The sequence below is a fragment of the Garra rufa genome, chromosome 8 (genome assembly GCF_049309525.1).
Source record: "Garra rufa chromosome 8, GarRuf1.0, whole genome shotgun sequence".
Taxonomy (NCBI): domain Eukaryota; kingdom Metazoa; phylum Chordata; class Actinopteri; order Cypriniformes; family Cyprinidae; genus Garra; species Garra rufa.
This window is the reverse complement of record NC_133368.1, coordinates 51250567-51271720: the sequence shown is the minus strand read 5'-3', so window position 1 is coordinate 51271720 and position 21154 is coordinate 51250567. Positions and strand designations below refer to the sequence as shown.

The 21154-nt window shown below is 32.7% G+C and overlaps 1 protein-coding gene across 1 annotated transcript in view; it reads right to left on the bottom strand.

Moving 5' to 3' along the window:
- The window catches only part of LOC141341199 (coiled-coil domain-containing protein 138-like), a 34684-nt gene that overhangs the window by 11523 nt on the left and 2007 nt on the right, over positions 1 to 21154 (bottom strand). Inside the window, exons 4-12 of the mRNA XM_073846348.1 lie at positions 19420 to 19493; positions 19183 to 19337; positions 16416 to 16574; positions 14214 to 14333; positions 13160 to 13237; positions 10457 to 10570; positions 10192 to 10323; positions 5078 to 5218; positions 3052 to 3208 (exon numbers count right to left, since the gene is read on the bottom strand). Coding sequence (XP_073702449.1) covers positions 3052 to 3208; positions 5078 to 5218; positions 10192 to 10323; positions 10457 to 10570; positions 13160 to 13237; positions 14214 to 14333; positions 16416 to 16574; positions 19183 to 19337; positions 19420 to 19493 — 1130 coding nt within the window. The remainder of the gene's footprint in view (positions 1 to 3051; positions 3209 to 5077; positions 5219 to 10191; positions 10324 to 10456; positions 10571 to 13159; positions 13238 to 14213; positions 14334 to 16415; positions 16575 to 19182; positions 19338 to 19419; positions 19494 to 21154) is intronic.

Below are 21154 nucleotides of genomic sequence, written 5' to 3'. Positions count from 1 at the left end.
CAAGTTACTAGCATGTCGCTAGCATGTTTCTAACATGATTAGCATGCTACTAGCGTGTTGCTAGCATGATTAATATGTTGCTAACATGTTTCTAGCATGATTAACAAGGCACTCTCATGTTTTTAACATGATTAGCATGTCACTAATGTGTAGCTTGCATGATTAGAATGTTCCTAACATGATGTTAGCATTACTGGCATGATTAGCAAGTTAACATGTTTCTAACATAATCAACATGTTGTTAGCATGTTTCTAGCATGATTAGAATGCTGTTAACATGTTTCTAATCTGATTAGCATGTTGTTAACATGTTTCTAGCATGATTAGTATATTGTTAACATGTTTAGCATGTTTCTAGAATGTTACTAACATGTTGTTAGCATGATTAACACAATTAACATTTTGATAGCATGTTTTTAGCATGATTAACAAGTTATTAGCATGTTACTAGCATGATTAGCATTTCATTAACATGTTTCAAACATGATTAGCATGTTACTAACATGTTGCTAGCATGATTAGAATGTCATTAGCATGATGTTAGCAATTACTAACATGATTAACAAGTTACTAACATGTTTCTAGCATAATTAGCATGTTGTCAGCATGTTTTAACATGGTTAGCATGTTTCTAACATGTTACTTACGTGTTGTTACCATGATCTGCATTTTGATAGCATGTTTCTAACATGATTAACAAGTTACTAACATGTTTCTAGCATAATAAACATGTTGTTAGCATGTTTTTAACATGATCAGCATGTTTCTAACATGATTAACAAGTTATTGGCATGTTACTAGCATGATTAGCATTTCGTTAGCATGCACTAGCATGATGAGAAAGTTGTTAGCATGATTAGCAATTTACTAGCATGTTTCTAGCATCTGTTTCTACTCTAGTGGCTAGGATTTGATAGATAGATCTATCAAATAAGATTGAAATAAATAAATAATTTGTTTTTTTGGTTTATTTTACTGAAATGTTGATTTATTTAAATCAAACATAACTCACATGATTTTACTTATTAATTTGTGTTAATTTATTTAAATAAAATTAATTTAAATTTTTATATATAACATTATAATTTTATAAAAACTTGTTTAATTTTACATCTAATCTGTGTAGTTTATATTTCGTTACATCATTGCCATTTTTCCTACTCACTATAGTAATGTTAGATATATTAAATCATTTAAATATTTTTAAATATATTTTTATCAATTTTAATCATAATTTACAATTTTTTAATGTATTCCTTTTTTAAAATTCTAATTTTACTAATTGTACATTTATTCACTTTAACTGCATTTATTTGTATGTACGAATGTTTTTACTTAGTTGTTTACTTATTTACTTTATTTATTATTATTATTGGATTATTATTTTTATATTTTCAGTTTTCATTTTAATATTTTAAATTTTAGTAATTTTCTAATGTGCTTTTGTGGATTTTTATTAAATATTTCTATTTATCTTTTTATTTTTAATTAGTTTACTTTGAACTTATTTACTTCACTTAGTTGGCAAGACAAAACATTTTTTTAGTTTGAAAACTTGAACATTTTTTATTTAAATAATTTATTTTATTTATTTTTTTTTGCTATATATATATATATATATATATATATATATATATTTTCCCCCATTATATTTCATTTATTTTTATTCTAGTTTTAGTTTCAGTCATTTTAGTGCTTCAAATCAAACTAATTATTTCAGTCAGCATTTCTAATTTTTCATTTTAAGTTTTTTAAGTTTAACTTCATGTAATATTTAGATTTCATTTTATTTAAGATTTATTTTAATTAATGAACACGGTTTTAGGAAACCATTAAAATTCCATTCGCAGTCTCTATGAAGAATTTTATATTATGGATTATGCACTCAATGTATTTGAGTTAAACATCTTAAAATGACGGATAACATCTTAATGATGGATTTGTTTCAGCTTTTGTCTTCTCCAGATGTTAACTGATGGACTGGACTGGAGTGGTGTGGATTATTGTGATGTTTTTATCAGCTGTTTGGACTCTCATTCTGACGGCACCCATTCACTCCAGAGGATCCATTGGTGAGACAGTAAAGGATTGACACATTTATACAAATCTGATGAACAAACTCATCTAAATCTTGGATGATCTGAGGGTGAGTACATTTCAGTGTGCAGCGAATGGGTGCCGTCAGAATGAGAGTCCAAACAGCTGATAAAATCACATTATTGTGGATTATTGTGATGTTTTTAATCAGCTGTTTGGGCTCTCATTCTGACGGCACCCATTCACTCCAGAGGATCCATGGGTGAGACAGTGATGGATTGACACATTTATACAAATCTGATGAACAAACTCATCTAAATCTTGGATAATCTAAGGGTGAGTACATTTCAGTGTGCAGCGAATGGGTGCCGTCAGAATGAGAGTCCAAACAGCTGATAAAATCACATTATTGTGGATTATTGTGATGTTTTTAATCAGCTGTTTGGACTCTCATTCTGACGGCACCCATTCACTCCAGAGGATCCATTGGTGAGACATTTATACAAACTCCTCCTAATCTTGGATGAACTAAAGGTGAGCACATTTTCATTTCTGGATGAATTACTCCAAAGATTATACTGATGCTGATAAATATTTTAGTCCTGAGTGGAGCTTGAACAATGTATACTGACCACAGAACCTTAATTTTATTCATTTGCATTACTTTTGGGAGCCAGGATCAGAAATAAACAATGCATAATGGGGAATTGACCATTTGTGGACTTTTAATCATATAAAAGCAAAGCAATTGAAAGACGAATGAAGGAAGCGAGATAGAGCTGATCATAACAACAACAACACCGCCACCTGCTGCTCATGCTGGGAAATCATGAAGAAGAAGAATGATTTATAAAAAGGACAGCCACAGATATCCCATAATGCTTTGGAAGAAATACAGCACTGGGCTACACATAAACAAATAGGAAAAGACAGCAGGTATTTCACTATATGCACATTTTTATGTGCATTTCTTGACTGATTTCAGGACAAAACATTACCAGTATCTGGACTGACCTTGACTAATGGTCTTGATGATGATGAGGCTGCACAGGAAGCGCGTGTGGAGACAGGAGCTCTTGAACAGAGGAGATGCACGAGAGCGGCCTGAGTCAGATGACCCTCGAGACACCTCCTCACCCAGCCTCCTCAGTGTAGAGGTCAGGACAGAATGCTGGAGGAGAAAGAAAGAGTCAAAACCAGTCTTAAGGAGAGACACTGCAGGCAAAAACACTTTTTCATGCTCCTGTCAAGTTTGAGATTTTGGTCTTTTTGTTGTTTCATAAAGTGTTTTTTCAGACTAGTGGAACGAAAACACCCAAAATACACTGTTAAGTCTTTCTTTTATTGCACTTTATCTATTTGTGTCAATAGATTTCAATTACAATACAGATTTTTAAAGACCAAGAGTTTTTTCTCCTACACTGAGCCATAAATCTCCACTTCAGCAGCACTTACACACACCACACTTTACATTTGTGTTCCTGTCTATATCCTGAAGATTATTACAGAGGGATTTGTTCAGATATCATTTGCTTGATTTTATACAACATTTTATTCCCCCCAAAAATGTAAAAAATATATTGTTTTCTGAATTATGGAGTGACCCAAAATTCCCTCTGTAAAAACATTTGACTCTAATATGTCAAAAAAAAAAAAAAATGTAAACATGAATTTTGAAACTGACTTCATCCTGTGTTTACATTTTTTGTACTAGAAATGTATGCAAATTAATGCATATTTCATTAAATAATGGCTCATTTGCATTTTTAGAAAAAGTGTAATACAAAAATAGTTTGCAATTATTAATGTAACCAATCAACTGAGTAAGTAAGGTGATAACTATTAGTTATTTTTTTAATTGTCTCGTCTCAAGCAGCACAGGTATATTTGTAGCAATAGCCAACAAAATTATCAGCTTTTCTTTTATGGCAAAAATCATTAGGATATTAATGTTCCATGAAGATATTTTGTAAATTTCCTACCGTAAATATATCAAAACTTAATTTCTGATTAGTAATATGCATTGCTAAGAACTTCATTTGCACAACTTTAAAGGCGAATTTTCTCAATATTTAGATTTTTTTTTGCACCAGTTGTATCTCAGCCAAATATTATCCTATCCTTATTTATTCAGCTTTCAGATGATGCATAAATGTCAATTTTAAAAAACTGACCCTTACAACTGGTTTTGTGGTCCAGGGTCACATAATAGCATATGTATTTTTACACAAGTTCACTATAAAATAATGGCATTTTTATTTTGTACTCCATTTTTTCTTTAAAATATAATGGTATTATTACACTTTATTATTTTGTTTATAAAATATAATACATAAATATATCAAATAAAAATAAATAAATAAAGTGCAATATTTTTGTGCAATAAGATTTTTTTATAGTTATATTTAATTGGTCACAACATTTGCAGTGTGAGGACCAAACCAAACTAAGAAAAAAAAACTTATATGTGACCCTGGAGCACAAAACCAGTCATAAGTGTAAATTTTCCATCTGAAAGCTGAGTAAATAAGCTTATTGTTTGCTCAAATAGGACAATGTTTGTCTGAGATACAACTATTTGAAAACCTGCAATCTGAGGGTGGAAATATTGAGAAAGTCGCCTTTAAAGTTGTCCAAATGAAGTTTTTAGCAATGCATATTACTAATCAAAAATTAAGTTTGGATATATTTGTGGTAGAAAATTTACAAAATATCTTCACGGAACATGATCTTAATATCCTAATGATTTTTGGCATGAAAGAAAAATGGATAATTTTGACCCATACAATGTGTTTTTGGCTATTGCTACAGATATACCCGTGATACTTAAGACTGGTTTTGTGGTTCAGGGTCACATATTGTTATTAGAAAATGCATAATTTATTATCACAGTTATCAATCACAATAATAAAAACATACAAACATAAATATTTTACAATGGCAACAACTAAGGTTTCAGAGAACGTACATATTAGGTTATCATAAATTCTGATTAGAGTCTAAAATGATCAGTTGCTGTGTCAAATGTTGACTTTTGTACCTGTGAGCTGCGCTCCAGATGAATCAGGCAGCAGTAGATGCAGCGCAGCAGAGACAGCTTTAGCACAGACGATGATGAAGACTCCATCGCAGCAGCAGACGACGACGCTCCATGAAGCTGCTCCACCAGCATCGGCAGAACCTGACAACAACACAATCATCACAATCACAGCCGCTTCAACAAACAACACAATTATCACCTCTGTTTCCAAACATAGTGAGCTGCTTCACCATCCACCATCTACTCTCCATTCAACACCTGCACAATTGTGACCCTGGACCACAAAACCAGTCATAAGGTAAAATTTTTCAAAACTGAGATGTATACATCATATGAAAGATCAATAAATAAGCTTTCTATTGATGTATAGTTTGTTAGGATAGGACAATATTTGGCCGAGATACATCTATTTGAAAATCTGGAATCTGAGGGTGCCAAAAACCAAAATACTGAGAAAATCACCTTTAAAGTTGTCCAAATTAAGTTCTTAACAATGCATATTACTAATCAAAAATTACATTTTGATATATTTACAGTAGGAATTTTACAAAAAATCTTAATGTAACATGATCTTTACTTAATATCCTAATGATTTTTGGCATAAAAGAAAAATCAATAATTTTGACCCATGCAATTTATTTTTGGCTATTGCTACAAATATACCCCAGCGACTTAAGACTGGTTTTGTGGTCCAGGGTCACAATTATAACTCATATACCGTTATATCAGAACCAAACCAGTGCAGAAAGATTCTCAAGACAATGAATATCAATAATTATCGAGAAAAAAAAAAAAGTATTTTCGCCAAAATGAAAAAGAGGCAGCACCACTTTAGTAAAATGCCTACAACTCCTGAACGGAATGAAATGTCTTCACCAAACTCAGAACACTTATGTAAGTGCACAATCTGAGGTCCCAGGACAAAAATCATGAAGCTTGGCCACTTGGTGGCGCTATAAGAGTGAAAGAGCATAAAAAGGGCTTTACCTACGCAACCATTTTTACCTATCAACACGAAAATCGCTGTGCACCGTCTTGGTCCAAAGTGCCACAAGTGCCTATAACGATATTTGCATGTCTCAACAAAACATGGTCGCCATTGGCCGATGAAGTTTGAGCACCTATTAGACATGGTTAACGGAGGCCGATTGGAACGAAAATTGGTGGGTCTGTTTGACTCATGGCCCTAAAGGTTTGAGAGAAGTTTTAAAGAAATCAGCCACTGGAGGGGGCAATATCACATTTTTCAAGGGTGTATTGCACGGTTTTTCACGTATACATTCGATATTCGTATCATCTGACAGAACTCCTCATTCCGGACAACTTTGCCTCTAGAAGCACTGCTGTCAGTCAAATTGTTTGTTAAATGATTGAGAAGATGTAAAAAACTACTTTGGTAAACTAGTCCTGGGTTTTTCGCTCAATCTGGAAAAAACACCGCAGTACAATTCTCTAGACTCTCTAGGTCATTAATTATCAAAAAAATGTTTGAAATTTTCCCCTTTGGGAAGCTATAACAGGGTGGTTTAGAAAAGGGCCCTGTCTGAGTTGACCTAAAATCCTATAAAGCCTAAAGGAAAACTCAAAACTTCACAAACCTGGTGAACACATGCGACAGCTGATTCTAAACAAGCATGCAAAGTTTTAAGGAGATCAGACCACAGCTGCCGCTATAACAGTCAGAAAACGTTACAAAACATAATATTTCTATGGTAAATTACCTGGATTTGCCAAAAAAGGCTTGCTACATAATGTCTTTTTCATATGTGCTTACATGCCGTAAAGTGCTGATGGCAGTTATATTTATTTATTTCTGTCTATTGACTTTCTTTTAATGTTTGAATCAGATGAGTTAAAAACATTCATTTTGATACCATCATTATAATTACTGTAATAAGTGAAACATAATTGAAACTTTTTTAAAGAAATAAATATAAATAAAAATAATTAATAAAAAGTAAAAATTACAAATACACCGCTGCTCAAAAAATTGGGATCAGTACGATTTTTAATGGGTTTTAAAGACGTTTCTTTGATCAAAAATACAGAACTGTAATATTGTGAAATATTATTTCAGTTAAAAATAACTGTTTTCTATGTAAATATAATTTTAAATATAATTGATTCCTGTGATTCAACGCTGAATTTTCAGCAGCATTACTGCAGTCTTCAGTGTCACATGATCCTTCAGAAATCATTCTAATATACTGATTTATTATCAATGTTGGAAACAGTTATGCTGCGTAATATTTTGTTGGAACCTCTCATTTCTTTCCAGGATTCTTTAACAAATAAACAGCTGGAAATAACAGCATTTATTTAAAAAAAATATATATATTTTGTAACAATATGAAATTCCATCTAAACGTTTGGGGCCAATACATTTTTATTCTTTAAATTTCTGAAAGAAATTAATACTTTTATTCACCAATAATGTGTTAAATTGATCAAAAGTGATCGCAAAGACTTATACTGTTAGTCGTTGGATTTATATTTTGAATAAATGCTTTTCTTTTTATCCTTTTATTCATCAAGAATCCTGAAAACAGTATCACGGGTTCCAAAAAAAAATATTAAGCAGCACAAGTGTTTCTAACATTGATAATAAAAGTAATAAATCAGCATATTAAAATAATTTTTAAGAATATAAGAATCCTGTGACACTAAAAAAGTAATGGCTGATAAAAATTCAGCTTTGCATCATAGGAATAAATTATATTTTGAAATATATTAATAAAGAACATTATTTTAAACTAATAATATTTCACAATATTAATTTTTTCTGTATTTTTGGTCAAGTAAATGGAGCCTTGATGACCATATACGATTATTCAAAAAACATTAAAAATCTTACTGATCCCAAACTTGAACACTTTTGTATATATACCTCTTTACTTTCATTAATTATTTGTATTTATTTATTTTACTTTTTTTTAATAGTGCAGCTCAAACCAAATCCAGCAGCTACAACATAGAACTGTCAAAAAATTTTTTATAATGGTTTAAAAACATGCTGATGAATTCATGAACTCAGAATTAATTAATTTAAAGGGAAAAAAATGTTTGTTTTCAGAATCATTCATTCAGCTCTTTTTCTACTTATGTGTGGCTGGAAAAAATAACACCCAAATCCCAAAGAGTAAAATCAATCCCACCGTACGTTATATCATTCAGAAATGTGTCTGACTGCAGCCGTTAATCTAATGAATCAGCACTGACTCTCATTAGACACAACACAAAACAAACACAAGTAAAACATCTGGACTTCTTACAGCAATCAGAATGAGGCGTTTCCACCTCACAGTCATGAGAACAGAGGAAATGTGTTTAATTAGCTTGAAAATAATGTCACCATGTCAAAGAGACTTTAATCAGATTTTAATCATCCAAAACTGACTGAATCTGGATCAAATCTGTGGTCTGGATGTGTTTTCTTTAGGGATGCACCAAAATGATTTTTTTGTCTTTTTATGTTTTTATGTATGTTGCCTATTTTTTTCACCATAAAATGTTGCATAAATGAAAAGGCCAATATTTGCTTTTTACAGCTTTGTCTTGCTTTTCAAAGGAAAAAAAGCAACAAAACAACTATTTAAAAGTACTTACTTAACACTGAACATTTTTAACATTCTAGCCTACCAACAAAGCTAGTAAAATAATATTCTTTGGCCATTTCTAAGACCCCCTTCTTGAATCAGGCATTTGTTTTTAATGTACAAATAAACGCAGCCTTGCTGAGCAAAGGGCAATGTTAGAATAAATGTTTTTGTAATGATTGTTACTTTTATTTTATTTGACAGAACAACAGTAAAATGACGATACTAACATTTACGAAAGCGGACTTTTATTTTGTGGTAAACCCACAAGAAGTCCTCAGTCCTACAGAATAAATACGATTGGTGTGTATATTCCATTTGATTTGATTTTTATTTGACAACATAACGTTCTGTAGGTTATTTACTAATGGTTTAAGGTAGGGATGCACCGAATATTCAGCAACCGAAATAATACATTTCGAAAAATAAATTCGGTTGCAGATTAAGCGAAAAGGCTGAATAAATTATACTAATAAATGACGTTTCATGATCAAATAGAGGCGTGCACTAATGATCAAACATGTGGTCAGTGTGGAAGCATTTAAAACTGTCCGAGAAAGACTCAGAAATCATTCCCAGCAGCGACAGCGAGAGACTGTTTAGAAGCGCATCGCATGTCTTCATGAGAAGAGAAAGGTTACTGTATGATGACTGAAATCATCCATTAGTAAATAAACTACAGAATACACGCACCAATTGCATTTATTCTGACAGCGCTGCAGCAGCTCCTTAGCCAGGGTTCAAAGTCCATACCGCCCTCCAAAGGCAAAGTGCAGTAACTACGGCAACACTGAAACTGAGAAAAATGCCTTTAAAGTTTTTACAACAGCTAGTCAAACCTGTTGACACGCTCGTTTCTCTGAACGTTTCTCTGAAACGGCACAAAATTGAACTAGGAGACTTTGCCACAAGACAAAACAGTTGTCACAAAGTCCATTTTAAGCCTTAACTCAATTTTGACCAAATGTGTAGTTACTGCGCTTTGCCTTTGGAGGGCAGCATAGATGACAATCATAAACAAATCTGCTGCTGCCAGCAAAAACTAGGTCTTCTTGCGGGTTTCCGCCAAAGCTGTAAAAAGCAAATATTGGCTATTTCATTTATGCAATGGTGAAAAAAATGGGCAAAACACATGTGGAAAAAAACTCAAAAAAACATGTTTGTAAATTTGATCGGCTTCGGCTTCAGCCAAGAATTTTTATTTCGGTGCACTCCCAGTTTAAGGCCATTTGGTGATTTCAGTCATCATACAGTAACCTTTCTCTTCTCATGAAGACATGCGATGCGCTTCTAAACAGTCTCTGGCTGTCGCTGCTTGGAATTATTTTTGCGTCTTTCTCAGACAGTTTTAAATGCTTCCACACTGAACACATGTTTGCTGCATATTTGATCACATCACCTCATTGTGCGCTATCATTTATTATTAATTACTATTAATAATTTCAGTCGCTAAGCATTCGGTGCATCCCTAGTTTTTATAAAACTTTCAACGGTCTATAAGAAATACATCTGACAAACCCTTGCACATCTCTCTTGAGATGAAGTCTGCGGGGCGCAGAGGTCGATCCCGTCTCTGACCTCCATCAGCTGACCGTCCACCAGCCAATCCAGCAGCAGCGCCAGCAGCTTCAGCGACGGCCCGTGTGAGACCTGATGACAAACACACACACAGCAGCTCCATTAGTCCTCATTACAGTTCCCAGCATGCTTGATTGAACGCTCCAATCACAAGCTCCATCAACACTGAACAGACGCCGCAGCCGCTCTGAGTTTGTGCTCTTACTTTGCCTGCTGCTTGTTTCGACTGAGGTTTCTCTGGTTTGCAGGGTTTGGGTTCGGACGCTTTAGGAACAGACGTTTCGCGGCTCCTGTGTGTCGAGAAGGATTCGTACTTTCTCTGTGCAAAAACAAACACGCGTCAGATTTATTTAAGACTGTGTGCTTCAGTGATACAAGAGCTAAAAGATTCAACAAACAAAAACAAAAGAGAGAGTTATATATACGAGTCAAAGACAACAAAAAGTTTAAGCATAAAAGCAATGAGTGTAATACTGATTACTGACCCTATAGGAATTGCTCCATTTATTATTCTTCAAAATCAATTGCATTTTTAAGGGCCTAAATATGCTTGAAAAATCATGAAACTGTGCACACACATCAGAACTTGCAAAAATGCACTTCTCCTATGGGTTTCAGAAGCGGGTGTGGCAAAATGGCTCGATAGCGCCACCGTTACACGTTCAGCGGTGTGCGCTTTGAGCTACGCTTCACCTACATGCACGAAAATCGATACACAGATGTAACACGCCAATACCTACAAAAAAGTCTCTTGGAGCAAAATCCGAAACCCAACAGGAAGTCGGTTGTTAATAATTTTCTCAGCAAATTTTGTGCCATTTTCAGGCGTCGTACTTGAACGAACTCCTCCTAGAGATTTATTCGGATCAACGCCAAATTTGGTGAGTCTAATCTAAAGCCCTTTGTGACGTTAAATTGAAAAGATCTAGAGTTTTCGTCGGAGGGCGTGTCCGTGGCGGCCTGGCAGATTTCGATGCTTCACCATGAAACAGGAAGTTGCTATAACTCAGGCATACAATGTCCGATCTGCCCCTAACTTCACGTGTGTGATAACACTCCTGACCTGAAGACATCTATATGTCCATATTCAGTTATAGTCATAGCGCCACCTGCTGGCAACAGGAAGTGACATGCTTTACACTGTAACAAACTCCTCCTAGAGATTTAATGATATCAACATTATATTTGGTCAGTCTAATCTAAAGGTCTTAGAGATGTTAAATTGCGAAGATCTTGAGTTTTCGGTAAAGGGCGTGTCCGTGGCGGCCTGACAAAGTTTGATGTTTCGCCATGGACATAGAAGTTGTTCTAACTCAGCCATGAAATGTCTGATCTGCCTCAAACTTCACAGGTTCAATAAGAGTCCTGGCCTGAACACATCTGAATGCCAATATTCTCTCATAATCATAGCGCCACCTGTTGGCAACAGGAAATGACTTGTTTGACACTAACTTAAACATGCAATGTCCGGTCTGCAACAAACTTCACAGGTTTGGTAAGAGTTCTGGCCTGAAGACACCTAAAGGCCAACATTCAGATATTATCATAGCGCCACCTCTTGGCAATGGGATACATCTTTGCACTAACTTAAATATACGATCTTCCATCTGCACCAAACTCCATATGTTTGATAAAAGTGCTGGCCTGAACACATCTACATGCCAATAATCAGTTAAAGGCATAGCGCCACCAGCTGGCAGCAGGAAGTTTGGCAAATATAAATGACTTTGACATATTTCTCCTATATTTACTGTATTAAAAGCACACTGCCCACCGTTAACTGTTTAGCTAAAGCCACCAGTTGGCGGTGAGCCCGAGTGCGAGGGCCCTTTCATCGCTGCTTGCGGCTTTAATTTAAATTGTTTTTTTCCAAAAAAAAGTAAAAAGTTTTCAGTTTAATTGCATTTTTTTTGTTTTTTGTTTTTGAGCAAAAAATAAATATCATAAATGTTTCCCTAATTCACAGAAAAACACCCACTAAAATCATTCAGTGTAACAATCTTGTCAGGCATATTTACAACAAAAATCAATTTATGACATATCAAAAGACAACCTAGATAACAAAAGTTCATTAAGACTAACTTTAGGTTGGCTTGAGAAAGCCTAGCTTGAAAGTTTAAAGCAGCTGTAAAAGTTTAATGTTTTTATCTTTATATAGATAGATTAGATGATTAGCATGTTGCTAGCATGATTAGAATGTAGTAAGCATGATTATAGCATTTTTCTAGCATGTTTAGTATGTTTCTAGCATGATTAGCAAGTTGCTAGCATGTTTCTAGCATGATTAGCAAGCTACTAGCATGATTGTAGTTGCTAGGCTTGGCTAGATTGTCAAATAGATTAGAAATATTGAATGGTAGATGAATAGAAAGTTAAAATGAACATCATTTATTTGAAATAGGCATATTTCGGAACATCATTTCTGATTATTATTAAGGCTGAAAACAGTTGTGCTGCACAATATTTTTGTGTAAACTCTGATACATTACGATTCAGAAATGTGGGGTAATATTAAAATAATAATAATAATAATTATTATTATTATTATTATTATTTTATTCATCAAGGATGCATTAAATTGATCAAAAGTGTCAGTAAAGACATTTATAATATTTATTGAGCAGCAAATCAGTATATTAGAATGATTTCTGAAGGATCATGTGACACTGAGGACTGGAGTAATGATGCTGAAAATTCAGCTGCGCATCACAGGAATAAATTACATTTTAACAGATATTAACATAGAAAGAACTTATTTTAAACTGTAATATTATTTCACAATTTTTACTGTATTTTTGATCAAATAAATACAGACCTGGTGAGCAGAAGAGCCTTCTAAATCTAAATCATTAAAATGAAAAACATAAAAAAAAAATAATAATAAATTCATTACTCCAGTGGTTTTTACCTGAAGGTTCTCCAGTCGAGCTTGAACTTTCCGTGACTGACATTCCAACTTCCTGTTCTGCTCGCTGACCTCATTAAGCTGCATCATCACAGACAGAATCAAACACACGTGAAGCTCACTGTAACATCAACACCTCTGACAGATATATACAGTATATACAGTGACGACAGACACGAGACTAGATTTACTCCACAGGACCTGAAAGAAAACACTACCAAATGAGAAACAGCTCCTTATTAAGGGATGTTTGTCAAACAGTTTAAGTGTTTATGGCTCAGCAGAATCTAAATGAACAGAGAAAATAATCAAACGACATCAAACACCTTTCATATACACAGATGTGACCACAGGATTATTTCATACAGAATATATTATTTCATGGAATTTCTGGAGTAAAAATAACTATACATATTTTAAGTTTTAGTAAGATATTTAAGGTTTTTTTGTGAAGAAGTCTTCCCAGCCTGCATTTCTCTGTACAAAGTACAGCAAAAACAGCACAATTTTGAAACATTTCTACTATTTAAAACAACTGTTTTCTATTTGAATATATTTTAAAATGTAATTTATTTTGTGATTTCAAAGCTGAATTTTCAGCATCTAATATGCTGATTTGCTGCTCAAATAAATAATATTATTTTGATATTTTACATTAACATAACTGTCTTTATCATCACCTTTGATTAATTTAAAGCATCCTTGTTAAATAAAAGATAAAACATAATTAAATACCAAGCTTTTGAATGATACACACGTGTGTATATATTACAAAAGCTTTTTATTGCAGATAAACGCTGATCTTTGGATCCTTCTATTCATCAAAGAATCCTGAAAAAAATGACTCAACTGTTTTATATATTGATAACAATAATAATAATAATAAATGTTTCCTGAGCATCAAATCAGTATATTAGAATGATTTCTGAAGGATCATGTGACACTGAAGACTGGAGTAATGAGAAGAGAGAGAGTTCTTTAAACAACATTAAAAATCTTAAAATCTGACTGGTAGTATTTTTTTGAACACATGAGATGATGACATGCTGTATCTCACCTGTTTCTTCATAGAATCATTTAATTCCTTCATGGAGTCAAAACTGGACCTCATTCTCTTATTCTCTTTGGTTTTCTGCTTTAGAGCTGCTTCCAGCTCGCTTTTCTCTTGCTGATATTGCTGCAGGAAAAACATATTTGATTCATTCCATTTATTTGTTCTATAATATAATGTAGTTGTCATTAAACCATTAAACCATCACCATATGTGACCCTAGAGCACAAAACCACGGGTATATTTGTAGCAATAGCCAAAAATACATTATATGGATCAAAAATATAAATTTTTCTTTTATGCCAAAAATCATTAGGATATTAAGTAAAGATCATGTTCCATGAAGATATTTTGTAAATTTCCTACCGTAAACATATCAAAACTTTTTGATTAGTAATATGCATTGCTAAGAACTTCATTTGGACAACTTTAAAGGCGATTTTCTCAATATATAGATTTTTTTGCACCCTCAGATTGCAGATTTTCCAATAGTTGTATCTCAGTCAAATATTGTCCGATCCTAACAAACCATACGTCAATGGAATGCATATTTATCCAGCTTTCATATAAATCTCAATTTCAAAATGTTTACTCTTATGACTGGTTTTGTGGTCCAGGGTCACATATTTAAGTTACTAAAATTTTAAATAGATCATTGAGACTCATTTTTCAATAAAACTCTAAAATTATAATTTATATGAAGGCGAGACACTGCAGGTGAATAGGGTAAAAAAAAATTAACTAATGGTTATCACCTTACTTATCCAGTTGATTGATTACATTGATAATTGCAAACATCTTTTGTATTACAAGTTTTCTCAAATGTTAGGTTTAAATATGCAAATGAGCCATTATTTATTGAAATATGCGCTAATTTGCATACATTTCTAGTACAAAAATCTAAACCGTTTCAAAAGACTAATTTAATTTTTTTGACATATTAGAGTCAAATTTATTTAGAGTAGGAATTTTCACTCCATAATTCAGAAAATACTTAAAACAGACAGAATTTTTATTTTATTTTTTTAGTTTTTGTTATAGTTTTAGTATAGTTTTAGTTTTTAGTTGGAAATAAAATGTTGTATAAAATCATGCAACGTGTATATATAAACAAATCCCTCTGTAATAATCTTCAGGATAAGGACAGGAACACAAATGTAAAGTGTGGTGTGTGTAAGTGCTGCTGAAGTGGAGATTTATGGCTCAGTGTAGCAGAAAAAACTCTTGGTTTTTAAAAATCTGCATTGTAATTGAAATCTATTGACACAAATAGATAAAGTGCTGTAAAAGAAAGACTTAACAGTGTCTTGTGGGTGTTTTCTTTCCACTAGTCTGAAAAAACACCAAAAAGCTCAAACTTGACAGGTGCATGAACAAACATGCACCTGCAGTGTCTCCTTATGCAACCTTATGGACATTTTTGTCCGTGTTATTGCCAACTGCATAAAGTTTGGCTCAGGTGTTTATTTTTATTGAGATTTTAATATTCCACCCTCATTTACTTCCAAAAAATCAATTTTACCCTCCGTACAAAAAAATACTCACACTCAGGACCTTAAGGACAAAAAAGTCCACATTGAAACCCATTAAAACTGCAATTTTTTTAACCCAGGGCCACTTGACTATGAAACGATGCAATGTTTGCTAACAGGCATTCTTCTATCGGCAAGGCTTTACATTTTACATTTTTGCCATTTTTTCACATTTTTTAAAAAATATAACACTACATAAAAATATAAATGCCTCAAAAATAATGTTGTTGTTCTTTACTGACACACCCAAGAATCTAATAGGCTAAGAAAAAAAATTCTGCTCAGCATTAAGTATATAGAAATTACTATACATATAACTATTTTAATATTTTTCATTAAAAAACACCTGTGGCATTATGCAAGCAAACCAGCATTTAAAGGGTTACAATTCTGAATATTAATGAATGTTTGGGATCTATGGATAGAACAGATGCTGGTTAAAAAAAAAATCGACATCAGTGAAAGCGGAAAAAAAATATTAATAAATCATATTTTATGACAGTTTTTGTCTATTCTACACCTATGTGTAACTTTCTTTTTTTTTTTTTTTGACACACAAGGGTTAACATTATTCAAAACCTTTTTAAGGTTATCCCCAGAGTAGAAGCAGTTTATGTACAGCACACCATAGAGCTTGTGTCAGATGAATGAGGGTGGTCTGAGAGGGGATGCAGACCTGCTGTAGGCTCTGGACGTGTGTCATCACTTCCTGCTGAGCTCCTCTGAGTCTGTGAACGCTGCGCTGCTGCTGCAGGACGGCATTCTCTCTGTGCTGCAGATCACGCTCTCGCTCACACAGCTCCGCTGCCCACGCCTGCTGACTGAGACGCTCCGCCTGACACACACATCACATGAACATGCACACAATGACAAGTACATATCCAAATAACACTGATCTGAGAACTTCAATAATATTTGTGACCCTGGACCACAAAACCAGTCATAAGGTTAAATTTTTCAAAACTGAGATGTATACATCATATGAAAGCTCAATAAATAAGCTTTTTATTGATGTATGGTTTGTTAGGATAGGACAATATTTGGCCGAGATACATCTATTTGAAAATCAGGAATCTGAGGATGCGAAAAAATCAAAAGACTGAGAAAATCACCTTTAAAGTTGTCCAAATTAAGTTCTTAACAATGCATATTACTAATCAAAAATTACATTTTGATATATTTACAGTAGGAATTTTACAAAAAAATCTTCATGGAACATGATCTTTACTTAATTTCCTAATGATTTTTGGCATAAAAGAAAAATCAATAATTTTGACCCATGCAATGTATTTTTGGCTATTGCTGCAAATATACCCCAGCGACTTAAGACTGGTTTTGTGCTCCAGGGTCACATTTTTAACCATTTTCAGCATGACACTGAGACAAATCACAAAACAAAGAAGAAAACTGATTTTATAGGTTTTCTGATTACAAAGCAACTTTGCATAAAATGAATTCCATAAATAATACTAGCTATTATTATATTTTTTTTTAATACTCTAATTTAAAGTCTTTATGGTTTCGCTGTTTCAGTGAATCGGTTACTGGACACTGGAAACAAATACATAATAAAAACCCTCTTGCAGATAAAATCTTTTAACTGACTGTCAGTAGTTTAATGTCAGTGTTATTTTAGGATCACTGTAATACACTTTTCATTTTTATTTATCTTTTGAATTAGTATATGTATATATATATATATATATATATATATATATATATATATATTTTTTTTTTTTTTATGTAAATGTAATAAAAATCCATTGCTTTTTCATGCACTGATCAATTTTAAGATTTTGGGCTGGTTTTTTTTTTTTTTCCTGTGCACACTGCCTTTCAAAAGTTTCTCTTTGTGTTTTGTTGTTTTATTACCATTAAAAGAATACTTTACCCAAAAATTATATACCCGTTTCAACTTCTTCAAATTCTTCCCAAACTACGTTTTCACAGTTAATTTTTTGCTAACATTTTTAAATTTTCAACAAATAAAAAGCAGTGTAAATTTATTTATCACACATGCAATGTCAATTTCTACTGTTGTAAACTATTGTAAATTGACGTTTTCTAACAAAATCTTCCCAAACTATATTTTTTTGCTAATTATTTTTACATTTTCAACAAATAAAAATCAGTGTAAAGTTATTTATCACACATGCAATGTCAATTTCTACTGTTGTAAACTATTGTACATTTCATGTTTTTTAACAAATTGTTCCCAAACTATTTTTTTTTGCTAACATTTTTACATTTTAAACGAATAAAAATAATTGAAAAAACATTTATCACACATGCAATGTCAATTTACACTGTTGTAAACTACTGTATATGTATGTTTTCTATCAAATTTCTCCAAAATCTAAATTTTTTGCTAACATTTTTACATTTTCAGTGAATAAAAATAAGTGTAAAGTCATTTATCACACATGCAATGTCCATTTCTACTGTTGTAAATTATTGTAAATTGACGTTTTCTAAAAAATTCCTCCAGAACTAAATTTTTTGCTAACATTTTTACATTTTCAGTGAATAAAAATAAGTGTTAAGTCATTTATCGCACATGCAAAGTCAGTTTATACTGCTGTAATCTATTGTTAATTGATGTTTTCTAACAAATTCTTCCCAAACTATATTTTTTTGCTAATTATTTTTACATTTTCAACAAATAAAAATCAATGTAAAGTTATTTATCACACATGCAATGTCAATTTACACTGTTGTAAACTACTGTAAATGTATGTTTTTTAACAAATTCCTCCAAAACTAAATTTTTTGCTAACCTTTTTTACATTTTAAACAAAAATAATTGTAAAGTTATTTATCACACATGCAATGTCAATTTCTACTGTTGTAAACTACTGTAAATGTATGTTTTTTTTAACAAATTCCTCCAAAACTAAATTTTTTGCTAACACTTTTACATTTTCAGTGAATAAAATCAGTGTAAAGTTATTTATCACATATGCAATGTCAATTTTTACTGTTGTAAACTATTGTACATTTGATGTTTTTTAACAAATTGTTCCCAAACTATTTTTTTTTGCTAACATTTTTACATTTTAAACGAATAAAAATAATTGAAAAAACATTTATCACACATGCAATGTCAATTTACACTGTTGTAAACTACTGTATATGTATGTTTTCTATCAAATTTCTCCAAAATCTAAATTTTTTGCTAACATTTTTACATTTTCAGTGAATAAAAATAAGTGTAAAGTCATTTATCGCACATGCAATGTCCATTTCTACTGTTGTAAATTATTGTAAATTGACGTTTTCTAAAAAATTCCTCCAGAACTAAATTTTTTGCTAACATTTTTACATTTTCAATAGATAAAAATCAATGCAAAGTTATTTATCACACATGCAAGGTCAGTTTATACTGCTGTAATCTATTGTTAATTGATGTTTTCTAACAAATTGTGCAGAGCTGAACGTCTCACCTGCAGTTTCTCATAAATGTGCAGCATCTCCTGATAAACATGCACTGCTGCGCCGCTGCCGCTCACACTCCGGCTTTCATCCGCACAGTCCTTCCCTCCGTCGTTCAACACAGAGGAACCGGGCGATCGGGTCAGATTGGATGGTAAAGTCACATCTGAAGAGGCATAAACAAACATGAATCAGTGTGAGACCACTCTCTGAGCTCCATCTGATCTGAGTCTGATTCGTTGTGTGACCTGTCTCTGTGCAAAACACGTTTGTTTCTTCAGGATCATCTTCATCACTCGGATCATCTTCAGCGCTGTCAGGTCTACTGGAACAAAAGACCGCTGTGAACTCACTGCAATAATAACACTGTAATATTAACTAGAGCAGAAACGTTTGTTAAGACAGAGAGAGTTTGAGAAAGCCTAGCTTGAAACTTTAAAGCAGCTGTAAAAGCTTAACGTTTTGAACTTTATATAGACAGATTAGATGATTAGCATGTTGCTAGCATGATTAGAATGTGGTTAGCATGATTCTAACATTTTTATAGCATGTTTAATATGTTTCTAGCATGATTAGCAAGCTATTAGCATGTTGCTAGCATGATTAACATTTTACTAACATGACATTTGTCTTTAGCATGACTGACAAGTTACTAGCATGATTAGCAAGTTGCTAGCATGTTTCTAACATGATTAACAAGTTATTAGCATCCTTCTAGCATGTTTCTAGCATAATTGCCATGTTACTTGCATTATTAGCATGCAAGTTAAAGCATGTTTAACAAGTTCCTAGCATCTCATTAGCATGTTGCTAGCACGTTTCTAACATGTTTCTTTTATGATTAACATGTTACTAGCATGATTAGCATGTTATTTATGTCATTAGCATGGCTGACAAGTCACTAGCATGTTTCTAACATGATTAACAAGTCACTAGCATGTTTCTAGCATGATTAACAAGTTACTAGCATGTTTCTAGCATGATTAACAAGTCACTAGCATGTTTCTAGCATGATTAACAAGTTACTAGCATGTTTCTAGCATGATTAGCAAGCTATTAGCATGTTGGTAGCATGATTAACATTTTACTAACATGACATTTGTCTTTAGCATGACTGACACGTTACTAGCATGTTTCTAACATGATTAGCAAGTTACTAGAATGACATTAGCATGACTGACAAGTCACTAGCATGTTTGTAGCATGATTAACAAGTTACTAGCATGTTTCTAGCATGATTAACAAGTTACTAGCATGATTAACAAGTTACTAGCATGTTTCTAGCATGATTAGCAAGCTATTAGCATGTTGCTAGCATGATTAACATTTTACTAACATGACATTTGTCTTTAGCATGACTGACACGTTACTAGCATATTTTAGCATGATTAGCAAGTTATTAACATGACATTAAAATGACTGACAGGTTACTAACATGTTTCTAACATGATTAGCAAGTTGCTAGCATGTTTCTAATATGTTTCTTACCTGACTAGCAAGTCGCTCGCACTTTTCTAGCATGATTAGCACATTTCTAGTATGTTTCTAACATGATTAGCAAGTTACTAGAATATTTCTAGCATGATTAGCAAGTTATTAGCATGACTGACAAGTTACTAGCATGATTAGCAAGCTACTAGCATGATTAAAATGTTGCTAGCATGATTAGCAAGTTACTAGCATGATTATGAAGTTACTAGCATGATTGTAGTTGCTAGGCTAGGCTAGATAGTTCAATAGATTAGAAATATTAGATAGAATGGAAGTTTGATTGAGTCTCAAGGGATTGTGGCAGTTTACATTTGAATTTTGTCAGTGTGAGTGTGAATAGTGTTGATCAGTTGAACATTCCATCAATGTAAGTCAATGGGATTTATCCCAGTTTTAATCTTCAATTTAATGAAAACTAATAGTGCGATCAGTCTGAAGAGCTGGCCTGAGTTTGGTGAAAACTCTAGGAGGAGTAGTGTTCAGTAAATTAGT